Source organism: Lissotriton helveticus, chromosome 5_1 (genome assembly GCF_964261635.1).
Source record: "Lissotriton helveticus chromosome 5_1, aLisHel1.1, whole genome shotgun sequence".
NCBI classification, from domain to species: domain Eukaryota; kingdom Metazoa; phylum Chordata; class Amphibia; order Caudata; family Salamandridae; genus Lissotriton; species Lissotriton helveticus.
Genome location: NC_136065.1, coordinates 1,636,942,123 through 1,636,957,367, shown reverse-complemented (window position 1 = coordinate 1,636,957,367; position 15,245 = coordinate 1,636,942,123). Strand labels below are relative to the sequence as shown.

At 49.5% G+C, this 15,245-nt stretch overlaps 1 protein-coding gene across 1 annotated transcript in view; it reads left to right on the top strand.

Moving 5' to 3' along the window:
- LOC144755671 (chromodomain-helicase-DNA-binding protein 8-like) overlaps positions 1-15,245 on the top strand; it is a 1,307,007-nt gene that overhangs the window by 694,398 nt on the left and 597,364 nt on the right. Inside the window, 1 exon segment of the mRNA XM_078644841.1 lies at positions 14,017-14,068. Coding sequence (XP_078500967.1) covers positions 14,017-14,068 — 52 coding nt within the window.

The following is a 15,245-nucleotide window of genomic DNA, read 5'->3' as shown; positions in this document are numbered from 1 at the left end:
ATTTCGGATTTTGGCTGATTTTATAGGAATATTTTCAGTTTTCAAAACTTCATGCTTCGAAATTTTTCGTGTCATAATTGGTCAATGTTATCCAATGGCAGGTGAGATAGTTACCGGTTTCCAGGTGAGTACTTGGTTGATGAAGTCAAGGTTCTGGGCATAGACTTTTAGAAATTTCATAGGAAAGCAGACAATGGGTTCCTATGGAGAAAATTCTGGTTACTAGTAACCCCTCTAGGGATTACTTTTGCGGTTCAGTACTGGGCTGAAAGGTTCAGTACTGGCTTCTCTCCTGATCACAGGTGAGTATTTTCGATTTTGGACTTTGGCTGATTTGATAGGAATATTTTCAGTTTTCAAAACTTCACACTTTTTTCGAGTCAAAATGGGACAATGTTATCCAATGGCAGGTAAGTGAGTTACCGGTTTCCTGGTGAGTACTTGGTTGGTGAAGTTAGGGTTCTGGGCGTAGACTCGGGTGTCCCTCAGGGTCAGGTGAGTACAGTTAGTTCAGTCCCAGCGGCACAGGGGCGGCCGGGTGCAGAGCTAGGTAAGCCCAATGTTATCCAATGAGGGAAAGGGGGCCTTTGGTTGGTGGCTGCTGGCTAGCAGGCCACACGGCTCTGGGAGCTAGGCTCCTGGTCACTTGCTCAGGGCAAGGGGGGAAGTAAGATAGGACAAAGAGGTCACAGCCAGCGGCACTCGGCTGGCTGGGTGCAGGGTGCTTTTGAGCCGTCGGGTGCTCAATGTTATCCAATGAGGATCTTGGAAAAGAACAAAGGCTGCAGGCTCGGGGACGGTGACTCTCCAGGGGCGACCAGCACTTCGAGAGGTAAGTTGGGATCTTGGAGCACAGGTAGGTACCCCAAAGGCAGGCACAGGGGGCAGCGGTACGCCGGGTGAAGGAGTGTTTTTGGGGGTCGGAAAAGCTTACCCTCGGCTGGTCGCGGTTGGGGCGGCCACTGGTTCTGAGTTTGCAGGCATCGGCTGGTTCGTCGAGGAGGGTCTTTGGGCACTGGACTTCGGGTCCCTGTGGCCGGAGGGACGTCCTTGTGGTCTTGGTTGAGTTGGCCCGGCCCGGGCTCGGCTGGTGCAGAGTGGACTGGTCCGGAGCTTCCTGGTGAGCACCAGGTGGGTTGTTGCAGCAGAGCCTCTGCTGATGGGAGTCCCAATCTTTGAGAGGGTCAAGGCAGGCAGGTCCTCTGGGTGTCCCAAGGTTGCTGCCCACGGAGGTCGCCGGGATTAGGCAGGAGCAGGTTCCTGGATCAACAGGCCGGTAGGGCTGGGGCCAAGTCAGTTGTTGTTGTCCTGTTGTTAGCAGCTGCGTGGCGGGTCTTCTTCTTGATCTTCTTTCTTTTTTTGATATCGGGATCTCAGGAAGGTTGGTTCACAGAGCCCCTAAATACTAAATTTAGGGGCGTTACAGGTAGGGCAGGGACCAATGGGTCCCTGTCCTGGGGTGAGGACACCCCCTAGCCTGCTCCTCTCCTGTGGGACGGGGGCAGGAGCCTAGCTGGGATTGGGCAGGGCTCCTCATCTACAAAATGGCCGGAGCCCGGGGTCGTGCTTCACCTCGCCTCCTCCACCTGAGGGGTGGAGTTGGCAAAGGTGGGCACACCCTCCTTCCTGACGTAGTTTTTCCCGCCAGTCTTCCCGCCAGAGTGGGGGTAGAACGGGTGGGGGGCCAGTTGCTGGATGTGAGAAGTTGGCCTGATATGCAGTGCTCACTATTCTAGTGATCACTATGTATCAGTCCAAACGACCCTTATTGATGATTGGTTGTAAGTCAACCTGATAGACCAACTATCCTAGTCCCATGGACACGTGCAGTCTTTAGGCTAAACTCTAGAGGGCGTGTTAAGCCAGCTGTTTTACCATCACATTTACCCCTTGAACACCAAGTGAAAGGACACCACACAAGTTGTTATGAAAAATAAAGTATATTTATTTATAACAGTACTACCCTGAACTCTTTGAGTCAGGGAGCTAAGCACAATACGAAACTCTTAAAGAAATACTGAAAGTCGCACAAATGCCCGAGGGGCACGAAAAACCATATACTACAAAAGTGGAATGCGAATTACTAGCAGGTAAGTAACTATTCTCAGAGGCTTTGGGATCGCTAGGACTAGACTACTGAACATTTAGATTACGAGCAGGAGGCCTGGGGAGATCGGGTGCAGAGTGTGCACTCTCACGCGAGATGCGGAACAAAGTCTATGGAGGCTAGTAAATGCAAAGTTAGTGTTATCGGACGAATCCGACTAGGTTGAGCTGAAACGAAAAAGGATCTGGACACTTAGATAGTTAAGCTATGCTGGAGCACCGAAATGCTCAGGTTACCTAGCCCAGGGGCTGCGGCTGCATAGGTCTGAAAAGACGTCGGGAAACCTCGTTGCAGTCTATGGAGCCTGAAAGAAGAAGTTGCTGGCAGGCGACCAGTGATGAAGTTCGATGTGATCCAAGCCTGGATCGATGAAGATGGAGACCTGTAAGCAGTGGGGACCAAGTCCTGAATCACTAGCCAGTGATTAGGTGGGCACCAGGATGGCACCGGGCGAAGTCACCTCGACCAGGTGAGTGGGCGACGCTGGACTCTGCAGTCTCTCGGACCAGGAGGCGTTGTCGGCGACCAGGATGGAGGTGCGAGCTGTCCCACGGTGGTATCTGCTGTCGACGTCGCTGGACCCAGGATTGGGGCAACAACTCTTGGCAAATGCAAGCCCACGCGGTGGACTCAAAATGGCGTCTGGAGTGGACCAGGAGGGTCCGGCGTGCTCCTCTGTTGGAGGGGAGCAAGGGCCAGTCTGGAGCAACCAGACCAGCGGTGTTGTCGTCGTGGTTCGTCGTCAGAAGGGCCACTAGCCAACGGGCAAGTGACCTGGACAACGCGGTGAGCAGCAAAGAGCAGAAGGGCCCCACGCCAATCTCGTGGATGCTGGGGGGCTGGACTTCGCTGCTGGAGCTGCTCAGGGTTAGGGCTTCTCAAACCCCAAAGCACTCACTCGAGGGTCCCTCGGCGGTCGTGCTGGGCAAGCGTCGTGCAGTCTTGAAGATGGTCGGTCCCTCAAGGTCTCGTCACACCCACGAATCTCAGCTGGGCTGATGATGCAGGTAGAGGTCAGAGGTGCCAGGGAAGCCGGTTCTCGTCGAGCTGGGCAGTCTTGATCCGGAGGAGAGACTTACAGCAAACCGCGATGCTTGGATGGTGCCTGCGGGTGCAGGGTGACTACTCCTTAGTCACAAGGGAGAAATCTTAGGAAGAAGTCTTGAGTTCCTTTCGTAGAAAGTAGTTTCAGGATTCAAAGATGAGCTGATTTGGAAGGGGGCCTGCTCCTACCTTTATCCTGAGAAAAGGCGCTGGCACGCGACTAAGTCCTGCCCTATGGGTGGGAGTAGGAGGGGGGTGGTTACACCCCTCTCCTTTGTCCGGTCTCCCCCCAGCTCAGGGGCTGGTGTGCCCCAGGAACTGGTTGGAGCCGGCATATGCACAGTGAGCACCGGGGTGCCACTTGCAGTCACCTTCCTCTATAGCCCTGCCTACCTGGGATACACAAAACCCTGTCTGGGATGGTGCTAGCACCGCCCCTGACAGGAAACCCTTTGTCCAAGCACTCCTCGCTGGAAGGACTCCCAGCAGCAGGAGGTCAGACTTGTGTCTCGGTGGCAGCATCCATTTTGTGGAGCTGAGGCTATGTTCAACTTTAACCGGGGTTACAGGCTACCAACATGTCTTCTCCCTCTAGAGGGGTGGAATGCTACCCCCGTCGCCAGAACTGGCGAGGGGGTAGTATTCCAAAGCGTATGACACCTTACACGACATGTTTAGATAATGTCAGACCAAAGTTACCATAACCGCGAGGATTATAAGGCACTTAAGAGTATATGGTCTGACGCTATCATGGAAACGGCTAAGGGATAGCTCCCGAAAACCGCAGACAGGCTCAGCTCATGCCAGAGCACCATCTCACACGATTCCAAGCACTCTGCCTTCAGGATTGTTAAGGCCTGCCATAGGAGTGACTGATAGTAGATCTGTGTGCCCATTTTCGGTTTAGATATAGGTATACTATATCTAGAGCAGGGGTGATTACACCTCCTTGCCCCAGCTGTCAAGCAGCCAGTTGTGTCTGATTTAGTTAGTCAGCCCAGGGGTGGCATAATACATGCTGCAGCCCCTGGGAGACTTCTGGGTGCACCTCTGCCCTGGGTACAGGGACTTGGAGAGGGCCCAGTGCCAATTCAGTACCTGGGTACAATTTGGAATGGAGAGAACAGCTAGGCTGTGGGTCTGATTAGCAGGCCCACAGCCAGGGAAAGTCGTAAACCAGTGAAGCAAGAAGCAAAAATCTGGGTGATCATAGGATTGCAGACCCTACTCTCCTACACTGGGTACAGCAAATGGTCTGGAGAAGCTCTGTGGTGGTATGCCTTTGAAGCTTCCACCTGTCCATCCTGGGGGAGGAGACATATCACCTCACCCAGGATATGCATTGTTGCAGGCCCAGGAAAGCGGGAGGTCCCTCCACCCAGGGGTCCAGCAACATGTCTGCTGTGTGGCAGCCTCTGCAGCCACTCAGCCCAGACGTGGATTGTAGGTTCCGGTTTTGGGGGGCATCTCTAAGATGCCCTCTCGTGCACTTTACATTAAATCCCACACTAGCATCAGTGCGGGTTTAATGTGCTGAGAAGTTTGGTACCAAACTTGTCAGTCTTCAGTGTAGCCATTATGGTGCTGTGGAGTTCGTAATGACAACCTCCCAGCACCATATACTCTTAAATGTCATCACTGCACTTTTAGTGCCCAGGAATGGCCCTGGGTACTGTGGGGGCACAGGGCTCATGAACCTGTGCCCACACCACTGGAATAGGGCACCCAGCTAGAGGGGTGGCTGATGTATGAGAGGGTAGTGGGTTTGTGGGCAAGGCATACAGGGATGTGTGCCATGTCGACTCTTTGTTTAGTTCTGCCCCAGGACACCTAGCCTGCAAAGGCAGTGTGTGTGTGTCAGGGTAAAGGGTCCCTAAGGGTGGCAAAATAAGTGCTGCAGCCTTAGGGGTCTTCTCTGGTCACAATGCCCTGGGTACCCAGGGTACCATTTACTAGGGGTTGACAGGTGGCCAGAGGTGCCAATTGGGTATTTTGTTTCAGCATAGCTTTTCTTTTTAGGAAAGGAACACAGGCCCTGCGTACCTGATTGGCAGGGACCCAGGGCACACTCAGTCAAGCACATCAGCAGTTCAGGAAAAAGTTGGGGCATACCAAGGCAAGAAAGATGGCACTTTTTTCACAGTGATATTTAGGCACATCACACTTTGTAGAAAAAGTAATCACACAGTAATCCAAAACAATCCAATAGTAATTACAACTGTTTTTAAACATTGTACCAACCTGTAACAAAGCCAACTTCATCAGCTTGTATTTCCTCACCAACCTGTTTTAAAAAGTACAACTTTACTTACCTGTATCGAGCTTGGCTAGGAAATAAAATACAACTAAAGAAGTTGATCTTATTTCTGATTAAAAAAACAGTGCCCCAGTGATACTCTGGGTGACGGAAGAGTTAACGCTCACAAGAGAAATTAAGGATTGCATGTTACTGGATAATGCCGAGGCCATCCCATGGCTTTGCTATGTGAAAGGAAAACTTAATAAAATTGGCCTAGGGCATTTCTTTGACATCCCTAATAGTATAGATATAAGCACGAAATTGACTATAAAAACGCATATTGTGTTGAGATTGACAATCGCCGAAGGCCGGCAAGGCGACTATCTCATACCGATCAGCCTTTTTTTATATCTGCAGTTTTATTCGTCTTTTACCCGGAATGTACAGTCTAGATTTCTTTTGATCAGGTTTAGGCAGTGCACATTGCACTTTTTTGGGGCCTTTCCTAAACAGGCTGAATGGTGCAATAACCTTACATCTTGCCCCTGTGACAACCTGTCCCAACAAAGCACCCTGCACTTCACCCTTTTTTGCACACTCTACAAGGTCCCAAGAGTTTGGTCCCTTATACCACTCTTAAAAAAATATCAGACCATGTTATTTTCAGGAGGGTTTTAATTTTTATTATCGTCTACTGAAGTAACCTGCATAGCTGTATTACATGTTATCAGAATGGCGATATCAATAAGGAAACAATATGAAATGTAATCAAATTCTGGCACCTCCTTTTAGAAACTTGTTTTTCATACCTGTTTGGAAATCTTGATATATGTGAGCTATGTGATTTTATTGCACTTTTTTATGTATCCAATTTTTGTGTGTTTTATGAATGTTATACTTTTATGGTAATTCTAACCGAATAAAGTTATTCTTGACTTGACTTGAACGAAAGAAGCATTTTTGATACAAACATTTAGTCTGACTTCAGTCTTTAAGTGTGTGACATCATTTCTGTAGTAGGGGATCTCTGTGTATAGTCATAATCTAGTGAATAGTCCCGCCCATGTGCGCGGACCCCGGAGCAATCAAAAATAATCTCTTAAGTTGTCCAAACATGCAGAACTGCACAGACACTTAAGAGAGAATTTAAAGACAGATAATGCAGCCTATATCCACAGGCTACACTGTCCAGTACTTCGACTAGAAATTCCACCAAAAGTCCACAAACAGCACAGGCTGTCCAGGGTTTTCTTACAGAGAAAACCTTGCATGTAACAGCAAAACCCTCTGGAATGATAGAGTGGAAGAAGTGGACAGACAAGCTCTATAGGCTGCCATTATGTGGCTCAAAACAGGATACTGTGCCTTTAAGAGAACTTTCCAGAAGCCTCACAGTATCCCAGAATGCACTGCTGGTCCCTTCTACTTTCAGTTATTTTTTCCGGCTCCTGCTAGCAGGACCCTGGAGCATTAGCTCTTCTTTTTTGAGCTTTTTCTATATTATTTTTGTGATAAATTTGGATTTTTACAGCTTCACTCGACGTCTTTGGCCTTTATCTACATTCTGCTGTGTTTTTTTGGCAGAATTTCTGCAGTATTCTTGTCTTATACTACTTCTAGTCTGACAAGTGCTTTGTCTGCAGCTGTACTAAAGACCAAAGCTGGAGCTCACAGGTTTGTATTGTGTTTGCCTGTGTCTTTTGACACCTGTCTTCTCTGACTTCTTTTCTGGGAAGCTTCGGCTCCCAGGTTTAGAACAGAGGAGTTTGAAGGCATCTTCAGCCTCTGGGTAAGGAGAGGGTGGGTCCTCTACCGAGTTCCATGCTGTAACCTCTGGGGTTCTCACCGGTAAGGGCACGTCTGAGCTATGATGCGGTTCCGGTCGGCTTCGAGGACGTGGAGCGTCATGGAGCTGCCTCGGCGTCGTGGAGATGCCTCGACGTCGTGGAGATGCCTCTACGTCGATGGAGTGCCTCTACGTCGATGGAGTGCCTCTACGTCGATGGAGTGCCTCTACGTCGATGGAGTGCCTCTACGTCGATGGAGTGCCTCTACGTCGATGGAGTGCCTCTACGTCGATGGAGTGCCTCTACGTCCAAGGAGTGCCTCTACGTCGATGGAGTGCCTCTACGTCGATGGAGTGCCTCTACGTCGATGGAGTGCCTCGACGTCATGGAGCAGGTATGCTCGACGTCATGGAGCAGGTATGCTCGACGTCATGGAGCAGGTATGCTCGACGTCATGGAGCAGGTATGCTCGACGTCATGGAGCAGGTATGCTCGACGTCATGGAGCAGGTATGCTCGACGTCATGGAGCAGGGATGCTCGACGTCATGGAGCAGGGATGCTCGACGTCATGGAGCAGGGATGCTCGACGTCATGGAGCAGGGATGCTCGACGTCATGGAGCAGGGATGCTCGACGTCATGGAGCAGGGATGCTCGACGTCATGGAGCAGGGATGCTCGACGTCATGGAGCAGGGATGCTCGACGTCATGGAGCAGGGATGCTCGACGTCATGGAGCAGGGATGCTCGACGTCATGGAGCAGGGATGCTCGACGTCATGGAGCAGGGATGCTCGACGTCATGGAGCAGGGATGCTCGACGTCATGGAGCAGTGATGCTCGACGTCATGGAGCAGTGATGCTCCTTTTGGGGCATTGGTCGCTTGGGCTCCGCTATCTGCCTTTGGGTACAGACGTGTCCTTTATGGGTGTCTCGGTGTTTTACACCGTAGTGACATTTTGACGTCGGAGTGTTGGGAGACAGTCACTGTCTTAGTGATGGTGACGTCGTAGTGCGGTCGAAGTCATGGGTTACAGCCACAGTATACTTGCCGGCGCTTGCGGCCTGGGTCTTGTTCCAGGCCTCGCTCCGTGGTGAGCCCCCTCTGCGTGGGAGGGGACTTTGTGTTCCCGGCACCGTCCACCCACGACGCTGAGCAGTTGATCAGCGTTGAGGAACCCTTCTGATGGAGAGTCTGTGGCTACTCACCACGTGTAGGCGAGGGACGTTGGTCCTCTTGCTTAGTTTTGAGTTTGCGCATACCTACTCATCGGCTAGGTCGCCTCCTGCTCTGCCACCACTGGTGAGACCACCGGGGATGTTTCGGATTTTTCTCGGTTCCTTCTCCCTTCCACCACCCCAGGGGTCTTTCGCCCCTCAGTCTACTATTCCCCGTGCCTTGTTGCCAGGGATGCGTCTTCCATGAGTACGGGGAGTCTCTCTCCGACTCTTTACGGGTTGACAGTACTTAGCTTTGGTCCGCTACCACCTGCCAGGGGGTTCTGACTTCGAACGTGCTCCTGACTTGGTCGCAGGGGTGGTGGCATGTAGGCGTCATGCGGTGGCCCGCTGTTGCTGGGCCGTTGTGGTAAGATCCCTGTGTGGGGGTGTTTTCTTCACAAATTACTGGTTCCCCTGCCGGGAGACAGGACGGAAGCCTTACAAGAGATAGTCTATGGACCTGATAGTTTCAGGTCTAAGCATCGGTGTCGGAGCGGAGTTTTTTTTCTCCTGCCGACCCCCAGGTATTGTGGGTTTGTCCTACGTTGCCATACTTGTATTCGTCGGGCGTCTCTGCAGCCTACGGCTCAGCAGTGTGCATCTGCTCTCCCGTTCTTTGGGCAACCTTTGGGTTACCATGAGGGTAGTGTGTGGTCTGCATAAGTCTACCTCTGAGACTTTTGGAAGGCTGTAGGTTTGCGGCATGGAGAACGGCTTGAGGCCTTCTTCCCTTTCTAGCGGCGTTTTTCCTCCCAGGGTTTGTCTGTGGTTCCGGGCCGCCTTTAAATACTTCACAAGTATATTGTGCGTGTACGCGGGAGAGCTTGATGCTCCTCAGCCAACAAAGGCCGGCCGAGTCTAAGTCAGTGTTCGGTTCATCAGTCCTTCTCCAGCAATTCCTCCGGTCAGCGCACGGTTTCAGCTGCGCGAGCTCCAGGCGGAGGCCGATACCCTGTTAAGGAAAAGGGCGATAGGAGACGTACCTCTGTCTCAAAGGGGAAGAGGTCTGTACTCCCGGTTCTTTCTGGTCCGCAAGAAGGACGAGAACGAGTTCAGGCACATTCTGGATTTGAGACAAGCAAACTAGTGGATCCGCAGAGAGAGGAATTTCGCATGCTATCATTGCATCAGGTTTTTTCCTCGGCTGCAACAAGGGAGTTTGGCTCTGTGCCATAGATCTACAGGATGAGTACTTCCATGTGCCCTTTGCACACATACACAGGAAGTTCCTGCGATTCCAAGTCGGCGCCGATCATTATCAGTACACGCCAGTCGGACTGACGTCTGCGCCCAGAACATTCTCGAAGTGCATGGCAGTGGTAGCTGCACGCCTGAGGATAAATGAGGTGTTTGTCTACCCGTACCTTGACGTTTGGTTGAACAAGGCCTCCTCTTTCTCGGAAGCTCAAGCACACTTCCAGAAGACGTGCATTCTTTTGAACGAGCTGGGGTTGCGCATCAGTATGTCCAAGGCTTTCCCGATTCCGGTCCAGTGCATACAGTACTTGAGAAGCCTCCGTCAATACGCTGTCAGCAAGCGTGTCTCCTTCGGAGGAGAGACGATTTTCGCTCCTTCGGAAGGCTCAGGATCTTATGATCCCTCCATCTACAACGGTGGGACGGTGTCTGCTCTATTGGGGTCGATGGCCTCTTGTATCTTCCTCACGCCACACGCACGGCTGCCCATGAGACCTTTGCAGGAGTGCGTGGAGGATCAGTGGGATCAGAGGAATGGTTCTTGGGACGACAAGATACGACTGTCTCTGCATGCTCTTCAGTCTCTGAAGTGATGGTGTTTGGCGGGGAATCTCTTCGGAGGGGTTCCCTTTCACGAGGACATAAACGCACGGACTATCGTGACGGATGTGTCTCTCCACGGCTGGGGGGGGCGCATTCCGGAGACTAACAGATACAAGGAACGTGGTCCCCGATGGAGTCCACGTATCACTTAAATTTCCTGGAACTCAGAGCTGTTCACTTGGCACTGTGGGCGTTTGTTACGTCCTTCCAGACCAACTCTCTGCTTGTACAGACGGACAATGCGACCACGATGTCTTGCCTCAACAAGTAGGGGTGTTCGAGATCGTGCACTCTGTCGCAGGAGGCGCAGGCGATCTGGCGCTGGCTTCTAGCCAGAGGACTGACGATCACAGCTATCCATCTGCTAGGTGTGCAGAATGTTCAGGCGGACGCACTGAGCAGCCTGATTCAGGAAAACCACGAATGGGTCATAAACGACGAAGTACTAGGAGAAGTCTTCGCAAGGTGGGGGACTCCGGACGTAGATCTGTTCTCCACCGCCGAAAACAGCAAATGCTAAGACTTTGCCTCCAGGTACTACCAGCAGGGGACGCTGGGATATGCGTTATGGATTAACTGGTCGAACAGCTTTCTGTACGCTTTTCCACCCGTTCCCCTGCTTCCGGCGGTACTCATTAAGCTGTCCCAGTGCAGGGCACGGATGATCCTGATTGCCCTGGAATGGCCCAGGCAGTGGTGGTTCACGGACCTGCTACACCGGTCTCTCCTTCCTCACATACGGCTGCCGTGCAGGCCTGGCCTTCTCACGAAGTTCGGGGGGGGCAGATGTTGCACCCCAACCTCTCGTCTTTGAGTTTGGCGACATGGCTCCTGCGTTAGTGCAATTTGGCCATTTGAATGTACCAGAAGTTTGTATGGACATACTGAAGGAGGTTGGGCGACCGTCCACTAGGACTTCTTATGCTTACAAGTGGAAGAGGTTTTGCATCTGGTGCAAGTTCAGGGACTATGATCTAACGACATGTAAGGAAGATGTCATCCTTCCGTATCTTCTACACCTGGCGCAGTCTGGCCTTAATGTCCATTCCATTAAGGTTCCTCTTGTTGCGCTGACTACCTACAGGAAATGGCCTTCACAGACTTCCTTATTTCGGATCCCTGTGATTTAAGGGTTTTTGGAAGGCTCGAAGGAAGTGTTCCCTCCTGTCCGGTTTCCTTCGCCTTCATGGGAATTGAACGTGGTGCTGTCCGGTTTGATGAAGGAGCTTTTTGAACCTATTCATAAAGCTTCATTGCAGCACCTGTACTGGAAGGCAGCGTTCCTCGTGGCCATTACATCGGCCCGCAGGGTGAGGGAAATTCAGGCGTTGTGTTGCCACAAACTTTATACAGTGTTTCATGCTGCTAAGGTTGTTATGCGTACTCGCCCTAAAGTTCCTCCAAAGGTTATATCTGACTTCCATGTTAACCAGTATATAACTTTGCCTACGATTTTTCAGAATCCTTCATCCCCAGCGGAAAGGTCTTTGCATTCCCTGGATGTTAGGAGGGTGTTGACATTTTTATCTGGATAAAACCGAGGATATTAGTAAGTCAGACCAATTGTTTATCAATTATGGATCAGTCAGGACCGGTCTTGCTACCTCTAAACAGTCCATCTCGAGGTGGATTGTGTCCTGTATACAATTGTGTTACCAAAAGGCTGATAAGACCTTAGGGGGTAAACCTAAGGCTTATTCCACCGGGGGCAAAGCTGGCACGACTGCTTTGCTCCATAGTGTTCCAATTGCAGAAATCTGCAAGGCGGCCACTTGGAAGTCGGTCCATACCTTGTTAAGCATTACTGTCTGGACACTGAGGCCAGGGCAGATGCTCGGGTTGGGCAGGCTTCGCTGCGAAATCTGTTCGCACAGTAGTGGTGTTATTTCTCTTTTCTCCACCGCCGCTTTGGTGTGGGGATGGGCTTGCCATTCTATTCACTAGATTATGACTATACACAGAGATCCCCTACTACAGAAGGAGTAGTTTCTGTCCTGTAACTCCAGTTCTGTAGTAGGGGTATCTCTGTTATAGTCATAAGCGCCCGCCCTCCTCCCCGGTGGAGAGAGAGATTCATGTAAGAAATATTACAGGTCTGGCGTGTTACGCCTTCAAAAAGAACTGAAAGTAGAAGGGACCTGCAGTGCATTCTGGGATACTGTGAGGCTTCTGGAAAGTTCTCTTAAAGGCACAGTATCCTGTTTTGAGCCACATAATGGCAGCCTATGGGGCTTGTCTGTCCACTTCTTCCTCTCTATCATTCCAGAGGGTTTTGCTGTTACAGGCAAGGTTTTCTCTGTAAGAAAACCCTGGACAGGCTGTGCTGTTTGTGGACTTTTGGTGGAATTTCTAGTCGAAGTACTGGACAGTGTAGCCTGTGGATATAGGCTGCATTATCTGTCTTTAAATTCTCTCTTAAGTGTCTGTGCAGTTCTGCATGTTTGGACAACTTAAGAGATTATTTTTGATTGCTCCGGGGTCCGCGCACATGGGCGGGACTATTCACTAGATTACGACTATAACAGAGATACCCCTACTACAGAACTGGAGTTACAGGACAGAAACTACTCCTTCTTGCCTGTGTGTACAATAAATGCTTAACACTACTCTCTGATAAAGCCTTACTGCTCGCCCACTCTACCACAAATTGAGAGTAAGAAATGATCTACCTTTACCTCTGCCTGCCTTTGGGGATCCACTGGACTCTGTGCACACTATACCTTACTTCGGTATAGTATATACAGAGCCAGCTTCCTACACTTTTGAATAAGGGTATCCCAAAAACAAAACAATCACCAGCTAGATACATTTTTCATGTATAATTCTGACTCGCATGTCTATGAGCAGACTACTTTTTGGAACTGTTAGCGCTCTTTCCGCAAGAAGTATGGTAGCCTTCTTTGCAGGAATCTCGCCCAAAGAAATCTGTAAGGCAGTGCGATATCAAGTTCAGAAAGACAGCAGTCTTGGAACAAATAGTCCTCTGGAACCTCTCTTTCATAATGTGAGCCTCATTTTCTGCCTTGTGCTGTGTTTTTACCTGTTTTGCTAATCTTGATTGAAGTGTTGATACTATTAAATATCGAATGTTAGAGAAGAAAGTGAGTTGCTTTCTTGCTAATTTGTTTCTCCTGCATTGGTATCTTTCATAGATTCTCATGCGACTCTTCCTCATCCCCTTTCATGATGCTTGATAGCTTGGCTTTATTTGCACTGTCACAAACTAGAAAATCTGGTATTTGGAAGCTTTTGTCAGGCGAAAAGCTGTGTGATCTGGTGCCTGATTGACTAAAGTTAGGCTCTCAGAATGCAGTGGACTGTTTGTATGTAGTCTGTGGCTATTTTAAATTCTATTTTGTATGATGGTGTAGTGCTTTGCTGACATTGATTACCAAGAGTTCCCATTTTGATGGTGGGAAATGATTCAAGCATATGAATCTATGAAAAATAACAATGCTGGGAAAAAACGTTTCAGGAACTTATTTGTTATGTGACTAGAGTACAGTACGATTGCGCAACTGATGCATCGGGGCAAGCCTACACAGAGTATTGTCATGATACAACTGACTACTTATGCACTTCTAGAAAAGACCTCGTTTGCTTTTTTAGAACCATTCTGAATGGAAGGCACTCTATTGCCAAGCAGGTGTACTTGTACGTGATAATCTCCCCTTGCCCCTCATCTTCCCTATATCATCTGAGTATTGAAATCTCTTGAAAGAAACATTAAACCTTTTAATTCTCTTCCCCCCCCCCCCCACTTCCTCCTCTTGCTCTTACTCTGCCTCCCCTTTTTTCCCTCGTTTTGGTCTTCTCTCAGGGTGACATGATGATGATGGACGAAGAGATCTCAGTCGTGGATGGTGAAGAAGGTATGCTGTATCCATAGTGATCAAAGTTCATACTATGATAAAAACAACTGTAAAATGCTCATCTTTTTCATGAATCGTATGTTGTCTGTTCAATTCTACGGATCTTTCTTTAATGTATGTTGAATAACAAATATTTTCCTTTCAAACATACAGCTGTCTAGAGTTTGATAATGCTGTGTGATTGCTATGGTTATTTAGATTGCTGATAACATGGCAGGTTAATCCATTCTGGTGGGATTGTTTGATTTGGGGCACGTTGGGATAATGCTACGTTGTTAGTACCAGATCATAGTTTTTGAAGTAAGACTTGTACAGAAGGCAAGGTAATTATTTGTGTCCCCTTCATTCAGTTCATTTAGTGATACTATTGCTTATAAGTTGGCTGTTTGCTTGTCTTCGGAGAGCACAGATTCTCATTTGGGTTGAACTTACACTGTCATACAAAGAAATATGCATGTCTCTAGAAACTTTCACTTTCGATGGAGACTTGTAGCTACAAATTGTTCACCTTTTGAATGTTCCCTGGATTCAGAAACTTTCCAGCAGTATCTCTGCGTGCCAGTAATTGGCTCCGTGCTGCTCCTCACTGACGCCGTTCTGCACCATAAATGACGTGCTGGCTTATATAGGTGCCACTCCCACAGTCTGATGTCCGTTCCTTTCTTTTTGTACCACCAGCTACGGATGCGGAGCTGCCTTTGGTTTCTTTAAGACCCTTACTTCGATATAAAATTCTGTTTTCAGTGTGCAGGGTAAATGTCATGTCCCAAAATAACAGGTTGTATGCCCTTTAAGAACTGTCACAAACAAATGTCTGTGCACAATCCTCATCAGATTTGCCTGTGGTGCCTAGGATACTTTCACAGCTTCAAGGCCTGCAGTGACTGCGCGCCTATGAACCCAAAGGCCAAATGAGACCGCTAGGATAAACCTTACATCTCCAAACACCTGAAGATGAAGACTAAGCGACAAGACCGGTCCAAGTCGGAAATTCAGTCTATTTCCCTTTGAAGATCCAGAAGTCGCTGGAGCCATTCCAGGGGACTGTCTTCGTCTCAGTCAAGCCTGTTGTGTAAATTGAGGAAATCGTAAGTGGGATTGGTACCCTTCTGATCACTCACATCCTCCTGGCACCGTACTTTTCTATCATTCTCCCAAAGTCGTTCAACTTAAGAGC